This window comes from Podarcis cretensis (genome assembly GCF_951804945.1).
Source record: "Podarcis cretensis genome assembly, chromosome: 11".
NCBI classification, from domain to species: Eukaryota; Metazoa; Chordata; class Lepidosauria; order Squamata; family Lacertidae; genus Podarcis; species Podarcis cretensis.
Window position 1 is genome coordinate 1,078,164 of NC_137180.1, and position 13,357 is coordinate 1,091,520.

General features: G+C 43.8%; 1 protein-coding gene and 1 long non-coding RNA gene across 5 annotated transcripts in view; one reads left to right on the forward strand and one right to left on the reverse strand.

Annotated features, from left to right (window-relative positions):
* LOC307227099 overlaps positions 1 to 13,357 on the reverse strand; it is a 208,191-nt gene that overhangs the window by 179,383 nt on the left and 15,451 nt on the right. The gene's annotated exons all lie outside the window — the stretch shown is intronic.
* PIP5K1B (phosphatidylinositol-4-phosphate 5-kinase type 1 beta) overlaps positions 1 to 13,357 on the forward strand; it is a gene marked incomplete at its 3' end in the record, with an annotated part of 78,361 nt that overhangs the window by 46,307 nt on the left and 18,697 nt on the right. For all 4 annotated transcript variants that reach the window (XM_079996103.1, XM_079996105.1, XM_079996104.1 and 1 more), the window contains 4 exons: positions 8,007 to 8,218; positions 9,880 to 9,963; positions 10,066 to 10,114; positions 11,142 to 11,226. In XM_079996103.1, coding sequence (XP_079852229.1) covers positions 8,007 to 8,218; positions 9,880 to 9,963; positions 10,066 to 10,114; positions 11,142 to 11,226 — 430 coding nt within the window. The remainder of the gene's footprint in view (positions 1 to 8,006; positions 8,219 to 9,879; positions 9,964 to 10,065; positions 10,115 to 11,141; positions 11,227 to 13,357) is intronic.

Consider the following 13,357-nt stretch of genomic DNA (forward strand, 5'->3'; position numbering starts at 1 on the left):
ACTTCTTGCTACTGAGGCAATCGGTGATGGGTGCAGTCAAGAGAGCGAAGTTTTTGATGAACTTCCTATAGAAATTCGCAAACCCCAGGAACCTCTGCACGTCCTTCCGGTTCTTGGGGGGCTTCCATTCTAGCAGCGCCTGCACCTTGCTTGGGTCCATGGCTAAACCCTTGTCCGACAACCTGTAACCCAGAAACTCGACCTCTCGGGCATGGAATTGGCACTTCTCCAGTTTCACCCACAACTGGTGCTCCTGCAACCTCTTCAGCACTTCTCTGACGTCCTTAACATGCTGTTCCTCATTCTCCGAGTAAATCAGCACATCATCTAGGAAGGCAACGCAATTCTTGTACAGCAGGGACCCCAACACGTGGTGCATGAACGATTGAAAACAGGCAGAGCCCGCTTGTAATCCGAAGGGCATAACTAAGTACTCAAAAGCCCCCAGGGGAGTGAACATGGTGGTCTTCCATTCATCCCCTTCCCTTATCCTAATCAAATTGTACGCCCCTCGAAGATCCAACTTGGTAAAAATCTTTCCCTTCCTTACCCTGGTCAAAATGTCATCAATTCTGGGCATCGGGAAGGTCACCGGCTCTGTTATCGAGTTTAACGCCCGGTAATCACAAATTAGTCTGAGCTCTTTGGAGTCTTTCTTGTCCACAAAAAACACTGGACTGCCCCCCACCGCCCTCGATTCTCTTATGAAACCCCTCTTCAGGTTCTTGTCAATAAACTTCCGCAACTCCTGCATTTCTCTGTCCGACATGGCGTACAGCTTACCCGCTGGCAGCTGAGCCTCTGGGATTAGGTTGATTTGACAGTCAAAGGACCTATGAGGGGGCAGTCTATCCGCCTCCTTCTCACTGAAGACTTCTTCAAAATCCACGTATTGCGGCGGCACCCTCGTCTTCTCCTCTGCTTCCATCCCTGCCACCCTGGCTACGGCCATCCTCGGGGTTTCCCCTCCGTGGCAGTGTTCTAAGCAGTGAGCTGACCCAAAGGCTACTGTCCGCTGGTGCCATGCCACTACCGGATCATGCAGCGCCAGCCAGCTCATTCCCAGTATGATTGGCGGCCCAGCTAGTCTGGCCACGTGAAAGGCAATTGTCTCAGTGTGCCTGGCGACTCTCATCTTCATGGGAGGAGTCTGGTGGGTCACTTCTCCCCCCAGGAGTTCTCTCCCATCAATAGTCGTTACTTGCAAGGGGTGCTCTAAAGGCAGCAGCTGTAGCTGGTGCTCTAGTGCAAAATCCTTGCTAAAGAAATTGCAAGAACTGCCTGAATCTAGCAGTGCCTTCACCTTAATTGGATGTCCGTTGGGGAGCTCTAGCACCACCTCTATGGCTATGGCTGCCCGGGGGGGATCTGGTTTGGGCACTCTTACTGGTTGTTTGCCTGGCTGCTGTGCCCACTGATCGGCAGCCAAGCGCTCTCGTTTCCCTGCTCCTCACTGCCAGTGGCCCCCACCATCCCTTGCCATGCCTTTCTCTGAGGGCAGACCCTGGCAAAATGTCCCGGCTGTTGGCAGAGAAAACACTTCCTGGTTGTTTTCCCCTCCTTTTTGTGCACCTCGCCGGAGTTTGAAACCCCGCGCGCGCCTCCGATCTCCATTGGCTCCGCTGGCTGGGAAGGTTGCTCCAGCATTTCAGGAATGCGGTTGTCATGCCAACGCTCCGCTCTCCCTTCCCGCCTCTCTAGAGCGCGCGCCTCTTGTCGTATTCCAACCGACAGCGCCATTTTAGTCAGCTGATCCATCGATTGCGGGCAGGGCGAGCGGGAAAGTTCATCCTTAACCCAAGGAGCTAAGCCTTCCTCAAACAGCATCTGAATTGGTTCTGAACCCAGTTCCCATCCAAGTTTGTGGATTAGCATCGAAAACCGCGACCAGTACTCTCTAACTGATTGGCTCCCTTGTTTACACGCCATCAGTTCTTTGTGCGCCATGCTCTGCTCCACTTCACTCGAAAACATGTGATCCATGGTGCTAAAAAACCTCCTCAGGTCTTTTAAGGCAGCATTTTCCGATGCCATCAAGGGTCTGACCCAATCCCTGGCGCCATCTTGGAGATGCCCTATCACAAAGGCCACCCTTCCCCCATCGTCTACAAAGTCATCATACTGCAGGTCCAGTGCGTACTGCACCTCCGTCTTAAAAGCATTATAGTCTCTCGGATTGCCCCCAAACTTCTGCACCAGTCCCGGTACCTTCCTTGCAATGGGGGTGGGTTTTCCCTGGGCATCCTGAGTCCTCCTTTCATCTAGACGTGCCGCAAGTATAGCCAGCTGCTGCTCCAAATCTCTGTTTCTCTCCTCCAGAGTTGGTCCTCCCCTGGCTCCCTCTGTGGCGCCTGCTCCTCCGGTCTGACTCATGATGTCTCCTCTGCACAAGCAACGTCAAGGACTGACGGATTGCTGTAATGGGGTTTGGGGTTGCTTGTGCGTAAGGTGCAAACTGCTCCAAGCTGAGTAGCTTGGTTAAAACTTTCCCCTGGCTGGACAGTCACTACTCCATGACTGTCTCAATCACTGGCAGAATCTGTCAGTGGGCGTTTCCTGAATTTCCTCCAACATAAAAATTCTTTGACACCAAGTCGTCGCCTAGCTTCCCTGCGCGGAAGCTTTCTGCGCAGAGTGGGCGTCCCAAGGGGAGGTCCTGTGCTCTCCCTGCTGGTCTCGCTGGAACAGTCTCGGAGCCTTTCCTCCGAAGCTCCCTCAGCCCCCTCTTTCTCCCTGGCGTCACGTCTATTTCCTTCCCCAGCGGAAGCTCTCCCTCTCTCCTTGCTGGTTCCCTCTCCAGCATCATTGGGGAGCCTTACCACCACCCTTGGCTCCAATGGCAGTTCCCTGACATATGCCTTTGTGTGTTTACATGTGAGGTTCAAGCATCCTTTATGCTTGAAAACTGTTTTGGTAAAAATGAAGTGCCAGTAGTCATATCTTGATAAAAGTGCCACGAGTGACAGCACAAAACAACTAGCATTTTGTTTTTGTTTAGTCGTTTAGTCGTGTCCGACTCTTCGTGACCCCATGGACCAGAGAACGCCAGGCACTCCTGTCCTCCACTGCCCCCCGCAGCTTGGTCAGACTCATGCTGGTAACCTCGAAAACACTATCCAACCATCTCGTCCTCTGTCGCCCTCTTCTCCTTGTGCCCTCCATCTTTCCCAACATCAGGGTCTTCTCCAGGGAGTCTTCTCTTCTCATGAGGTGGCCAAAGTACTGGAGCCTCAGCTTCACAATCTGTCCTTCCAGTGAGCACTCAGGGCTGATTTCCTTCAGAATGGAGAGGTTTGATCTTCTTGCAGTCCATGGGACTCTCAAGAGTCTCCTCCAGCACCATAATTCAAAAGCATCAATTCTTCAGCGATCAGGCTTCTTTATGGTCCAGCTCTCACTTCCATACATCACTACTGGGAAAACCATAGCTTTAACTATACGGACCTTTGTTGGCAAGGTGATGTCTCTACTTCTCAAGATGCTGTCTAGGCCTGTCATTGCCCTTCTCCCAAGAAGCAGGCGTCTTTTAATTTCGTGGCTGCTGTCACCATCTGCAGTGATCATGGAGCCCAAGAAAGTAAAATCTCTCACTGCCTCCATTTCTTCCCCTTCTATTTGCCAGGAGGTGATGGGACCAGTAGCCATGATCTTCGTTTTTTTGATGTTGAGCTTCAGACCATATTTTGCACTCTCCTCTTTCACCCTCAATAAAAGGTTCTTTAATTCCTCCTCACTTTCTGCCATCAAGGTTGTGTCATCTGCATATCTGAGGTTGTTTAGATTTCTTCCGGCAATCTTAATTCCGGCTAGGGATTCATCCAGCCCAGCCTTTCGCATGATGAATTCTGCATATAAGTTAAATAAGCAGGGAGACAAAATGCAGCCTTGTCGTACTCCTTTCCCAATTTTGAACCAGTCAGTTGTTCCATATCCAGTTCTAACTGTAGCTTCTTGTCCCACATAGAGATTTCTCAGGAGACAGATGAGGTGATCAGGCACTCCCATTTCTTTAAGAACTTGCCATAGTTTGCCATGGTCGACACAGTCAAAGGCTTTTGCATAGTCAATGAAGCAGAAGTAAATGTATTTCTGGAACTCTCTAGCTTTCTCCATAATCCAGCGCATGTTTGCAATTTGGTCTCTGGTTCCTCTGCCTCTTCTAAATCCAGCTTGCACTTCTGGGAGTTCTCGGTCCACATACTGCTTGAGCCTTCCTTGTAGAATTTTAAGCATAACCTTGCTAGCGTGAGAAATTAGTGCAATTGTGCGATAGTTGGAGCATTCTTTGGCACTGCCCTTCTTTGGGATTGGGATGTAGACCGATCTTCTCCAATCTTCTGGCCACTGCTGAGTTTTCCAAACTTGCTGGCATATTGAGTGTAGCACCTTAACAGCATCATCTTTTAAAATTTTAAATAGTTCAGCTGGAATACCATCACTTCCACTGGCCTTGTTATTTGCAGTGCTTTCTAAGGCCCATTTGACTTCACTCTCCAGGATGTCTGGCTCAAGGTCAGCAACCACACTACCTGGGGTATATGAGACATCCGTTTCTTTCTGGTATAATTCCTCTGTGTATTCTTGCCACCTCTTCTTGATGTCTTCTGCTTCTGTTAGGTCCTTTCCACTTTTGTCCTTTATTATGGAAATCTTTGTACGAAATGTTCCTTTCATATCTCCAATTTTCTTGAACAGATCTCTGGTTCTTCCCATTCTATTGCTTTCCTCTATTTCTTTGCATTGCTTGTTTAAGAAGGTCTTCTTGTCTCTCCTTGCTATTCTTTGGAAATCTGCATTCAATTTCCTGTATGTTTCACGATCTCCCTTGCATTTTGCTTGCCTTCTCTCCCCCGCTATTTGTAAGGCCTCATTGGACAGCCACTTTGCTTTCTTGCATTTCCTTTTCATTGGGATGGTTTTCGTTGCTGCCTCCTGTATAATGTTACGAGCCTCCATCCATAGTTCTTCAGGCACTCTGTCCACCAAATCTAAATCCTTAAACCTGTTCCTCACTTCCACTGTGTATTCATAAGGGATTTGACTTAGATTGTATCTTACCGGCCCAGTGGTTTTTCCTACTTTCTTCAGTTTAAGCTTGAATTTTGCTATAAGAAGCTGATGATCTGAGCCACAGTCAGCTCCAGGTCTTGTTTTTGCTGACTGTATAGAGCTTCTCCATCTTTGGCTGCAGAGAATATAATCAATCTGATTTCGATGCTGCCCATCTGGTGATGTCCATGTGTAGAGTCGTCTCTTGTGTTGTTGGGAAAGCGTGTTTGTGATGACCAGCTTGTTCTCTTGACAGAACTCTCTTAGCCTTTGCCCTGCTTCGTTTTGATCTCCAAGGCCAAACTTGCCAGTTGTTCCTTTTATCTCTTGACTCCCTACTTTAGCATTCCAATCCCCTATAATGAGAAGAACATCCTTCTTTGGTGTCACTTCTATAAGGTGTTGTAAGTCTTCATAGAATTGGTCAATTTCAGTTTCTTCAGCACCAGTAGTTGGTGCATAAACTTGGATTACTGTGATGTTAAAAGGTCTGCCTTGGATTCGTATCGAGATCATTCTATCATTTTTGAGATTGCATCCCAGTACAGCTTTTGCCACTCTTTTGTTGACTATGAGGGCCACTCCATTTCTTTTACGGGTTTCTTGCCCACAGTAGTAGATATGATGGTCATCCGAACTGAATTCACCCATTCCCGTCCATTTTAGTTCACTGATGCCCAGGATGTCAATATTTATTCTTGCCATCTCATTTTTGACCACCTCCAACTTACCCATGTTCATGGTTCTTACATTCCAGGTTCCTATGCAATATTTTTCTTTACAGCATTGGACTTTCCTTTCGCTTCCAGGCATATCCGCAACTGAGCGTCCTTTCGGCTTTGGCCCAGCCGCTTCATCAGCTCTGGATCTACTTGTACTTGCCCTCCGCTCTTCCCCAGTAGCATGTTGGACGCCTTCCGACCTGAGGGGCTCATCTTCCAGCGTCATAACTTTTATATGCCTGTTGTCTTTGTCCATGGAGTTTTCTTGGCAGGGATACTGGAGTGGCTTGCCGGTTCCTCCTCCAGGTGGATCACGTTTGGTCAAAACTCTCCACTATGACCTGTTCATCTTGTGTGCCCTGCTCGGCATAGTTCATAGCTTCTCTGAGTTCTTCAAGCCCCTTCGCCACGGCAAGGCAGTGATCCATGAAGGGGAACAACTAGCATAGCCAGCAGCAAAAATGGGTGGCATGATTCCTGACCGGTAAGAAGTGTCACACACAAAAAGCACTGAACCTGTGGTTAGCACAATAAAGGCTTTCAATCATAATCCTTCTAGGCTTTGAGATGCAACTGACTATGTGCTCAGGGATCAAGAGGAAAAAATGCATACTTTGCTGAAGTTTAAGTGTCTGCTTTTCTAGTTTTTCTGGTGTGGTATAAATATCGACTATGCAGTAGTAGCCTCATTTTTTATTGGGCACTTGGTTGCTGCAGTATAAATTCTCTGATGGTAAGAGAATGTTTAGTTTCTACAGAAGGAGAAAAAACTAATCATCTGTCAATAACAAAAAGTTCACAGTTCTCACTGAAAATAGGACTTTTGTTAATGGGACCATGTGGGAAGGTGGTACTGTAGTGTGATAGTAACAGTCTGCAGAAGCAGCTATATCTTGATAAAACACACAAACACAAAATATTGTAGGAAATTTCATTCATCTTAAAGATTTTACATACCTGACATGGATTTGTAGTAAATAAAATACAAATGCAAATATTAAAATGCAAATAATTCATGCATTGTAGGGGGTTGTTACTAGATGACCTGGGGGTCCCTTCCAACTCTACAGTTCTGTGATTTGAGCTGAGTTTTATTTCAGTGTTGCAATTAACTTATATAAAGGAATCAATAGCTCTTCCTTTAATTTTTCAATAACTTTCAGAGTTGTTGACTTTCTTCTGTTTGTCAATAAAAATTAATCAGCGATGCAGCAGTATTATTGACACGTTATTGTTTCCCTGGAGTCAGACTGACACTGCAGGAAAAGAAAAGCAATGGAGGAGCATTGCCACATTTTTCTATCACACACACAGATTTGTCTTTACTATTCTTTGTGCAAACTGGTGCCCTCTCCTTTCCTAAAGCCTGTAATTACCCAGTTAAAAGTGCAGAAATATTACCAGGTTACCTGTAATATTTTTCTGTTAATAACATAGTTTTATTACTGTTTATAATTTTAATGTTTTACTGGATACCAACAGCTGTTCTCTTTGTACCAGTTGCAAGTATTGTCCCATACAAAGCATATACTGATGCTGATACACTGAAATACTCAATTTGTTCAAAGTGGTGTAGATTATACTAATCACTAACCTTGGGATAAAGGACCTTGAATGTTCCCTCCCTCATGCTATTCCCACAGAATGAACACTGAACCACATATCTAAACCACAATGATGGCAAGTAAACCTTGCATGTGAAAATAACTTTAGTTTGTTGGTTATCAAATAAAGCTTATATGTTGCCTTCAGGGGGTTTTTCCAGCACCTCTCAGTTGGGCACCATTGTCATTATAAGAGAACAAGGGAGGTGTTCGTGGTGAATTCCAGCACCTCTTTTTCTAGAAAAATAGCACTGGTTTCCATATTTAGACAATAATAAATAAGAATAATCTCTTAATAACTTTGCATATTCATTTCTCATATTGACTGTTTCTTAATGCAGATTTATGAAATGCGTAACAGAAATGCAGTGTCCTTTGAATTTTGTACTACAAAAAGTCTATTACTAGGTTCTAGTCTCTTGGTTATTTTGTTTATCTCTTCTCTGTTTTGTAAAATTCACATCATTCTGTAGCTGGTAGAGTACTGTACTTTTCTTGGATTTGATATCTGATGCCAGATTGTTTGTTGCATATCCTTAGAACGTTTTTTTGTTTTTGTTTTACCTCTGTGAATTCAGCCTTTTGGTTTTGGCAACATAACCAATTTCAATCTAAACATCTTTATTACTAGGTACTGGAAAGCTTTAAAATAATGGATTATAGCTTGCTGCTGGGAATCCATATATTGGACTCTGCTGCAAAAGAGAGACAAGGTGAAACTTCTCAAAACACATCGGATTCTAAACGCCCAGGAGGACAGAGAGTTCTCTATTCTACAGCGATGGAATCAATACAGGGGCCCGGAAAATCTGGGGACTGTGTTATAACAGAGAGTACCAACACGTAAGTCCCTAAAAATCTGTTCTCTTTTTATTTTATTTTTAATAAAGTTTTTTTATTAAAGATTTTCCTTGTTTACAAAAGCACATGCATTGTCTCTTTTTTCAGGTTATGTTTTCTTCAGATCAGTTACATTTTTTGTGAGACATTGGTGTTATGTGCAGAATAGGGTTAGGAAGAAGAGAGGGGGTGGGATGGTAAAGCCTATGTTCTTTTGCTTAGTGTATGTGTGGGGGTTTTGTGTCAGCTTCACTTGAGTAGGTTCTCTTTCTATTTGCTTGTTATGTTTCCTTGGTGGTGAGAGAGGTTGGGGTGGCCTAGGGGTTGGATGGTTGCATTTGCTTGGCTGCAGTTGGATTTCTTTGTGCATGTGTGAGGGGGGCGTTGTTGGGTTAACTTATCCATATGCTGTCGGTGGGTTTGTGGTGTTGTCTTGTTGGGCTGTGTATGTGATAAACGGGAGCCGTACCGGAGTGAAGGCATCCTCTTCTATTTCTCCCTGTGTCAGTTTCAGTCTATTGGTTAGCTTTCCTAGAAAGGCTGTTTCCCCTAAAAATCTGTTCTTAAAACAAAAAAGAGTTAATGGCTATTTCTGAATCATTCCCTCATGTTCCAAATATTACATCTACAACGGGCTTTCAATTTGTGAATGATGGAAGGATAGATTTGAATCAAATATCTTTTGGAAAACCCAATGTCCTCCCGCAGACCAGAAAATCCTCCCAAAAAAGAGATTGGTTTATCAGTTGTGTGCCCAAGAAAAGCAGAAACCCAGGAACAACCTTAAATCTCTGGTATTATTTATACTATTTGGGCACATACCAAAGGGAAATAAAGAAAAAGGTTAATCATGTAAGATTACAAGTAATGTTGTAACAGAAATGTAAATGTGTGAAGAGGGAGAAAAAGTGGCTTCAGAAATTGCAACTACTGAATTTCTCCAAAAAAAGATTTACAGATCAGCTGAGGCAGTCAGCCCCCTGACACTTTTTCAAATGTCTGGTGACCTGGAGCAAGGTGTGCTCCCATTGCCCACCTGCTGTTGGTTGAGGTGAGCATGCCTCACTGAAGTAAAGGAACCATAGGGAACTCACTTGAAGTGAGAACTCACTGCTCCTTTGGAAGCCATGCCAGTTCTGGCCCTCTAGCTGACATGGCGTAGGTTGTTAGGTGTGGGACAGGTGAGCCTGGCTTGCTAGGAACAGGCAGGCCGGCCCAGTGGGGAGCCCTGATGGCCAAAGTTGGCCTGCACTCCTGCTATAGAGGCATAATAGAAAACCTTTGCCTGCGGCAGCCATGGCATCAATATCCCTTAAGTCCTTCCCTGATAGTATCACTGTGTGGTGCTATTCACACTTATTGTTTGCACCAATTTGTGTGTAAAATGAATGAAGCTGTGCTCCAATTGTTGTTAGTTCTTAACCTGTACATCATGCTGTAGATTATACTGGAAAATTGAACCCAAAGTACACTTGTTAAAATGAAACTAAAAAGGATGGTCTGCTTTGAACATCCATTTTGTTCACCAAACCATATTGTCCTTTGCATGTGCTGTCTTAATCGAAACACTATGGGTTCTTTTGTTTTTCATTGCTAGTATGTTTCAGTTTTAACTTTTCAAAGAAGATCTAATGTATAATGTCTCACTCTGTTGCTTCTCTTAGAATGGGTGGCATTCCGGCTAAAAGCCACAAAGGAGAAAAGCTTCTGCTATTTATGGGCATTATTGATATCCTGCAGTCTTACAGGTAACGTAGAATAACATTATTTGGATACAGATATATCTGCTGGATTTAAATTGGTTGTAAGATGGAGTATATGTGATTAAGTGCTTGTGTGTGTGTTATTAGGTTAATAAAGAAGCTGGAGCATTCCTGGAAAGCACTTGTTTATGATGGGGTAAGCCATGCTTTGTATTGTTTGAATGTTTGGTTTTTGTGTTAATTACTTCTCTTACTATTGACAATTGCATACTGTGTGTGACATGAGGATATTTATGCTGTTGAAGTTCACTGCCATTGATGCATTTGCTTATTTATAAGTGACAAATACCGATCGACAAATATCCAAAAGTTTATAGTCTGCCTAGTGGTAGTTGGGTAAACAACAGATGGAAGGAGAGGGAGAGGCAAGGGCCAAAGGGAAAGCAACTGCAAATATTGTTTTCACTGGGGATGAAGACAAAACTGGTATTTGCAAAGGCTAGAGTGCAAAAACTTTTCATAAATTAACAGACAAGAAATAAGCTTTCCAGTGGCAAAGACATTCAGCACAACAGCTAGCATCCTAACCCCCTGATAGTGTTGGTAATTAATCTAGCTTCCCTTTGCATGTTTTAAAGACTTCATCAGACTGGCATCCATATAAGGCTTGTTATTTGTTCAGGCAACTGTATCTGGAACATCTGTCTTCATCATAAATCGGTTAGGGAATTGATAAACACCTTAGTAAGCCTTCAAACAACATCTCAATGTTTAAACAGAGGGAGTCAGCCTTTAACTTCCCCTGAAGAAGTTGGGGAGCCTCTGTAAATATTATTATGAAATTAAATGGGCTGAAGTTGAACAGTACATGTTGGCAATGATACCTTGACAGTGAGTGACGAACACTGGTTTTTTTTAGCTACATGATCTATTGAAGATTTCACAATTCTGTTAAAAATGTCTTCCACCATAAACAGTGGATGACCTCCAAGGTCACAGAAGTAGACTTGCTCTCCTTGCTGTGCAGCCCCTCCCCCAAATCTACTGTGGCCCCCCAAAGCAGATTTTGGAGGCATTCAGGGAGAGGTGGAATCTGTTCCACTGATGATGTCCATTCTGCTGAATGATGAATATTGTTGAATTTCTCCATTGTAGTCTGTTTTAAAAAATGTTTTCTCTCTGATTGTCCTAATATTAAATACCTTTATTTTTTTGTCTTGTAGGACACAGTTTCAGTACACAGGCCAAGTTTTTATGCTGATAGGTTTTTAAAGTTTATGAGTTCCAGGGTATTCAAAAAGAATCAGGGTAAGTGCCATGTCACCAGTCGTGAAGTTACAGCCACTCTTCAGTTGTTGCTTTTGTTAGTTGCATTTATTCATTTCTTTCTACAAAAAAGTCTCAATGTGACATACTTCTCCTATGGAGACACCTTGAAAATAGCTTTTGAATGGTGACTTAGCTGGTAAGATGGCTGGCACTGTTGGTGGATGTGTCACATGATGAAGAATAGGAAGGGGAGCCCCATGTTAAATGTTGCTGGGAGACACAGGGTGCAAGACAGCTGTTGCCATCATGGTATGCCATCTGCTTTCCCGAAGAATTTGGCTGCTATCGAAAACAGACTGCAGGACTAGATGGAGTCCAGGGGCTGCTTTGCATGACAGACTGTGGCTTTTTACTGTTGTGCTATGCTGAGGTTAAACCAAGGGTTCCGTTAGTGTTCTATCTGAACTGGGACTTGTGGTCAAGCTCACAAACCACAAGCTGTAACTAAGACCAGCTGCAGCTTGTGGTTAGTGAGGAGAGAGCCTAACTACAAGTCCCAGTTTACACAACATGCTAAGCTCACAGTATGGCACGAAAAAGATTTTTGAGGAGCAAAATGGCTGAGAACTGCTCTCCAGAAGTCGGCGTGGTCTTCACAAGTTATAGTTTGACAAACCGTTTAATGCAAACCAGGTCTTTGTGTGAGCCAGCAAGTATCTTCCCAAGTTATATGTTACATTTTTCATGCTTTAAGTTCTCTCAGAAAAATTGTTTTAGAAGTATCTATGATTCTGTGATTCTGTCTGAAGGTGGGCTGTCCACAAAACTTTGTAATGGTGTTTCTGCCTATGACTCTTAAGTCATACCTAATGCTGGCACAACTGTTGAGAATGTTCTGGCTTATTTTCAAACATAGCAAGGTACAGTGGTGCCTTGTTTTTCAAACAGCTTAGTTCATAAACAACTTGGAATTCGAAGGCTGCAAACCCGGAAGTAAGTGTTCTGGTTTGTGAACTTTGCCTTGGAAGCCGAACATGCTCCGTTTTGAGTCCTGAGCTTCCATCTTTACTGTTGCACTGCTAATTTGCGCCCCCCATTGTAATTGTAGTGTTCTAGGGAGAGCTCTGCAGCCCAGCTGGTTTGAAGAGAGAGAGAGAGAGAGAGAGAGCTGCTTTGGGGGGGGGGAGAAATGACTGGCATGGGGGTGGAGAGAGAGTTGCGCGCCTGCCCACCCTGCACCCACCCATGCAGCCTCAGGGGAAGCATCACTTCCCCTGGCCTTGTTATTAGCAGTGCTTTCTAAGGCCCATTTGACTTCACTCTCCAGGATGTCTGGCTCAAGGTCAGCAACCACACTACCTGGGGTATACGAGCCATCCATATCTTTCTGGTATAGTTCCTCTGTGTATTCTTGCCACCTCTTCTTAATGTTGCGAGCCTCCTACTATAGTTTTTCAGGCGCTCTTTCCACCAAATCTAAATCCTATAACCTATAATCTAAATTCTCTATAACCAGGCCTTTGGCTGATTGAACATTCCATGGCCTTTCAAATGTTGGGGGACGGTGGCGGTTATTGGTTTGTTTTTTATTTGTTTTGTGTTCTCATTTTGTATTTTTATGTTGTGAACTGCCCTGTGAACTTAAGGGGAAGGGCAGTATACAAATTTAATAAGTAATAACAATGGTCATAGACATGCAGAGGTCTCATGATTACTCTGGTGCACTGCCTGCCACATGTGTGCCAGAGGATATAGTGGGCAGGGGGAGGGACAGGATTCCACTGCATGTAGGCCCTGATTCTACATGGGCAGCAGCAGCACACAACCTTGTCCTGGTTGCAATTTAAATTTAAAGCCATCTGCACCTGGTTAAGGCTTTAAAAATGTCCAGGATATCGGTATTTATTTTTAACATAAAATAAGCAGATTATAGGTTATTTCACTAAAATGTTCTTGAAGTTCTTTACAATAATTTCAGATATGCAGGGGAGGAATCTGTATTTTAAGTTTGTTTTCAATTATATTTTTAGCCAAACAGACATTTTCCTTGCAATTTTATTTGCAAGAGGATTTAGGTTTATATAACCATAAAATCTTACATTGTAAAATATATTCCAGTGAAAAATACGCAGATGCCATTTTTTGGGATGAAGAGATTACATGGTAAAAG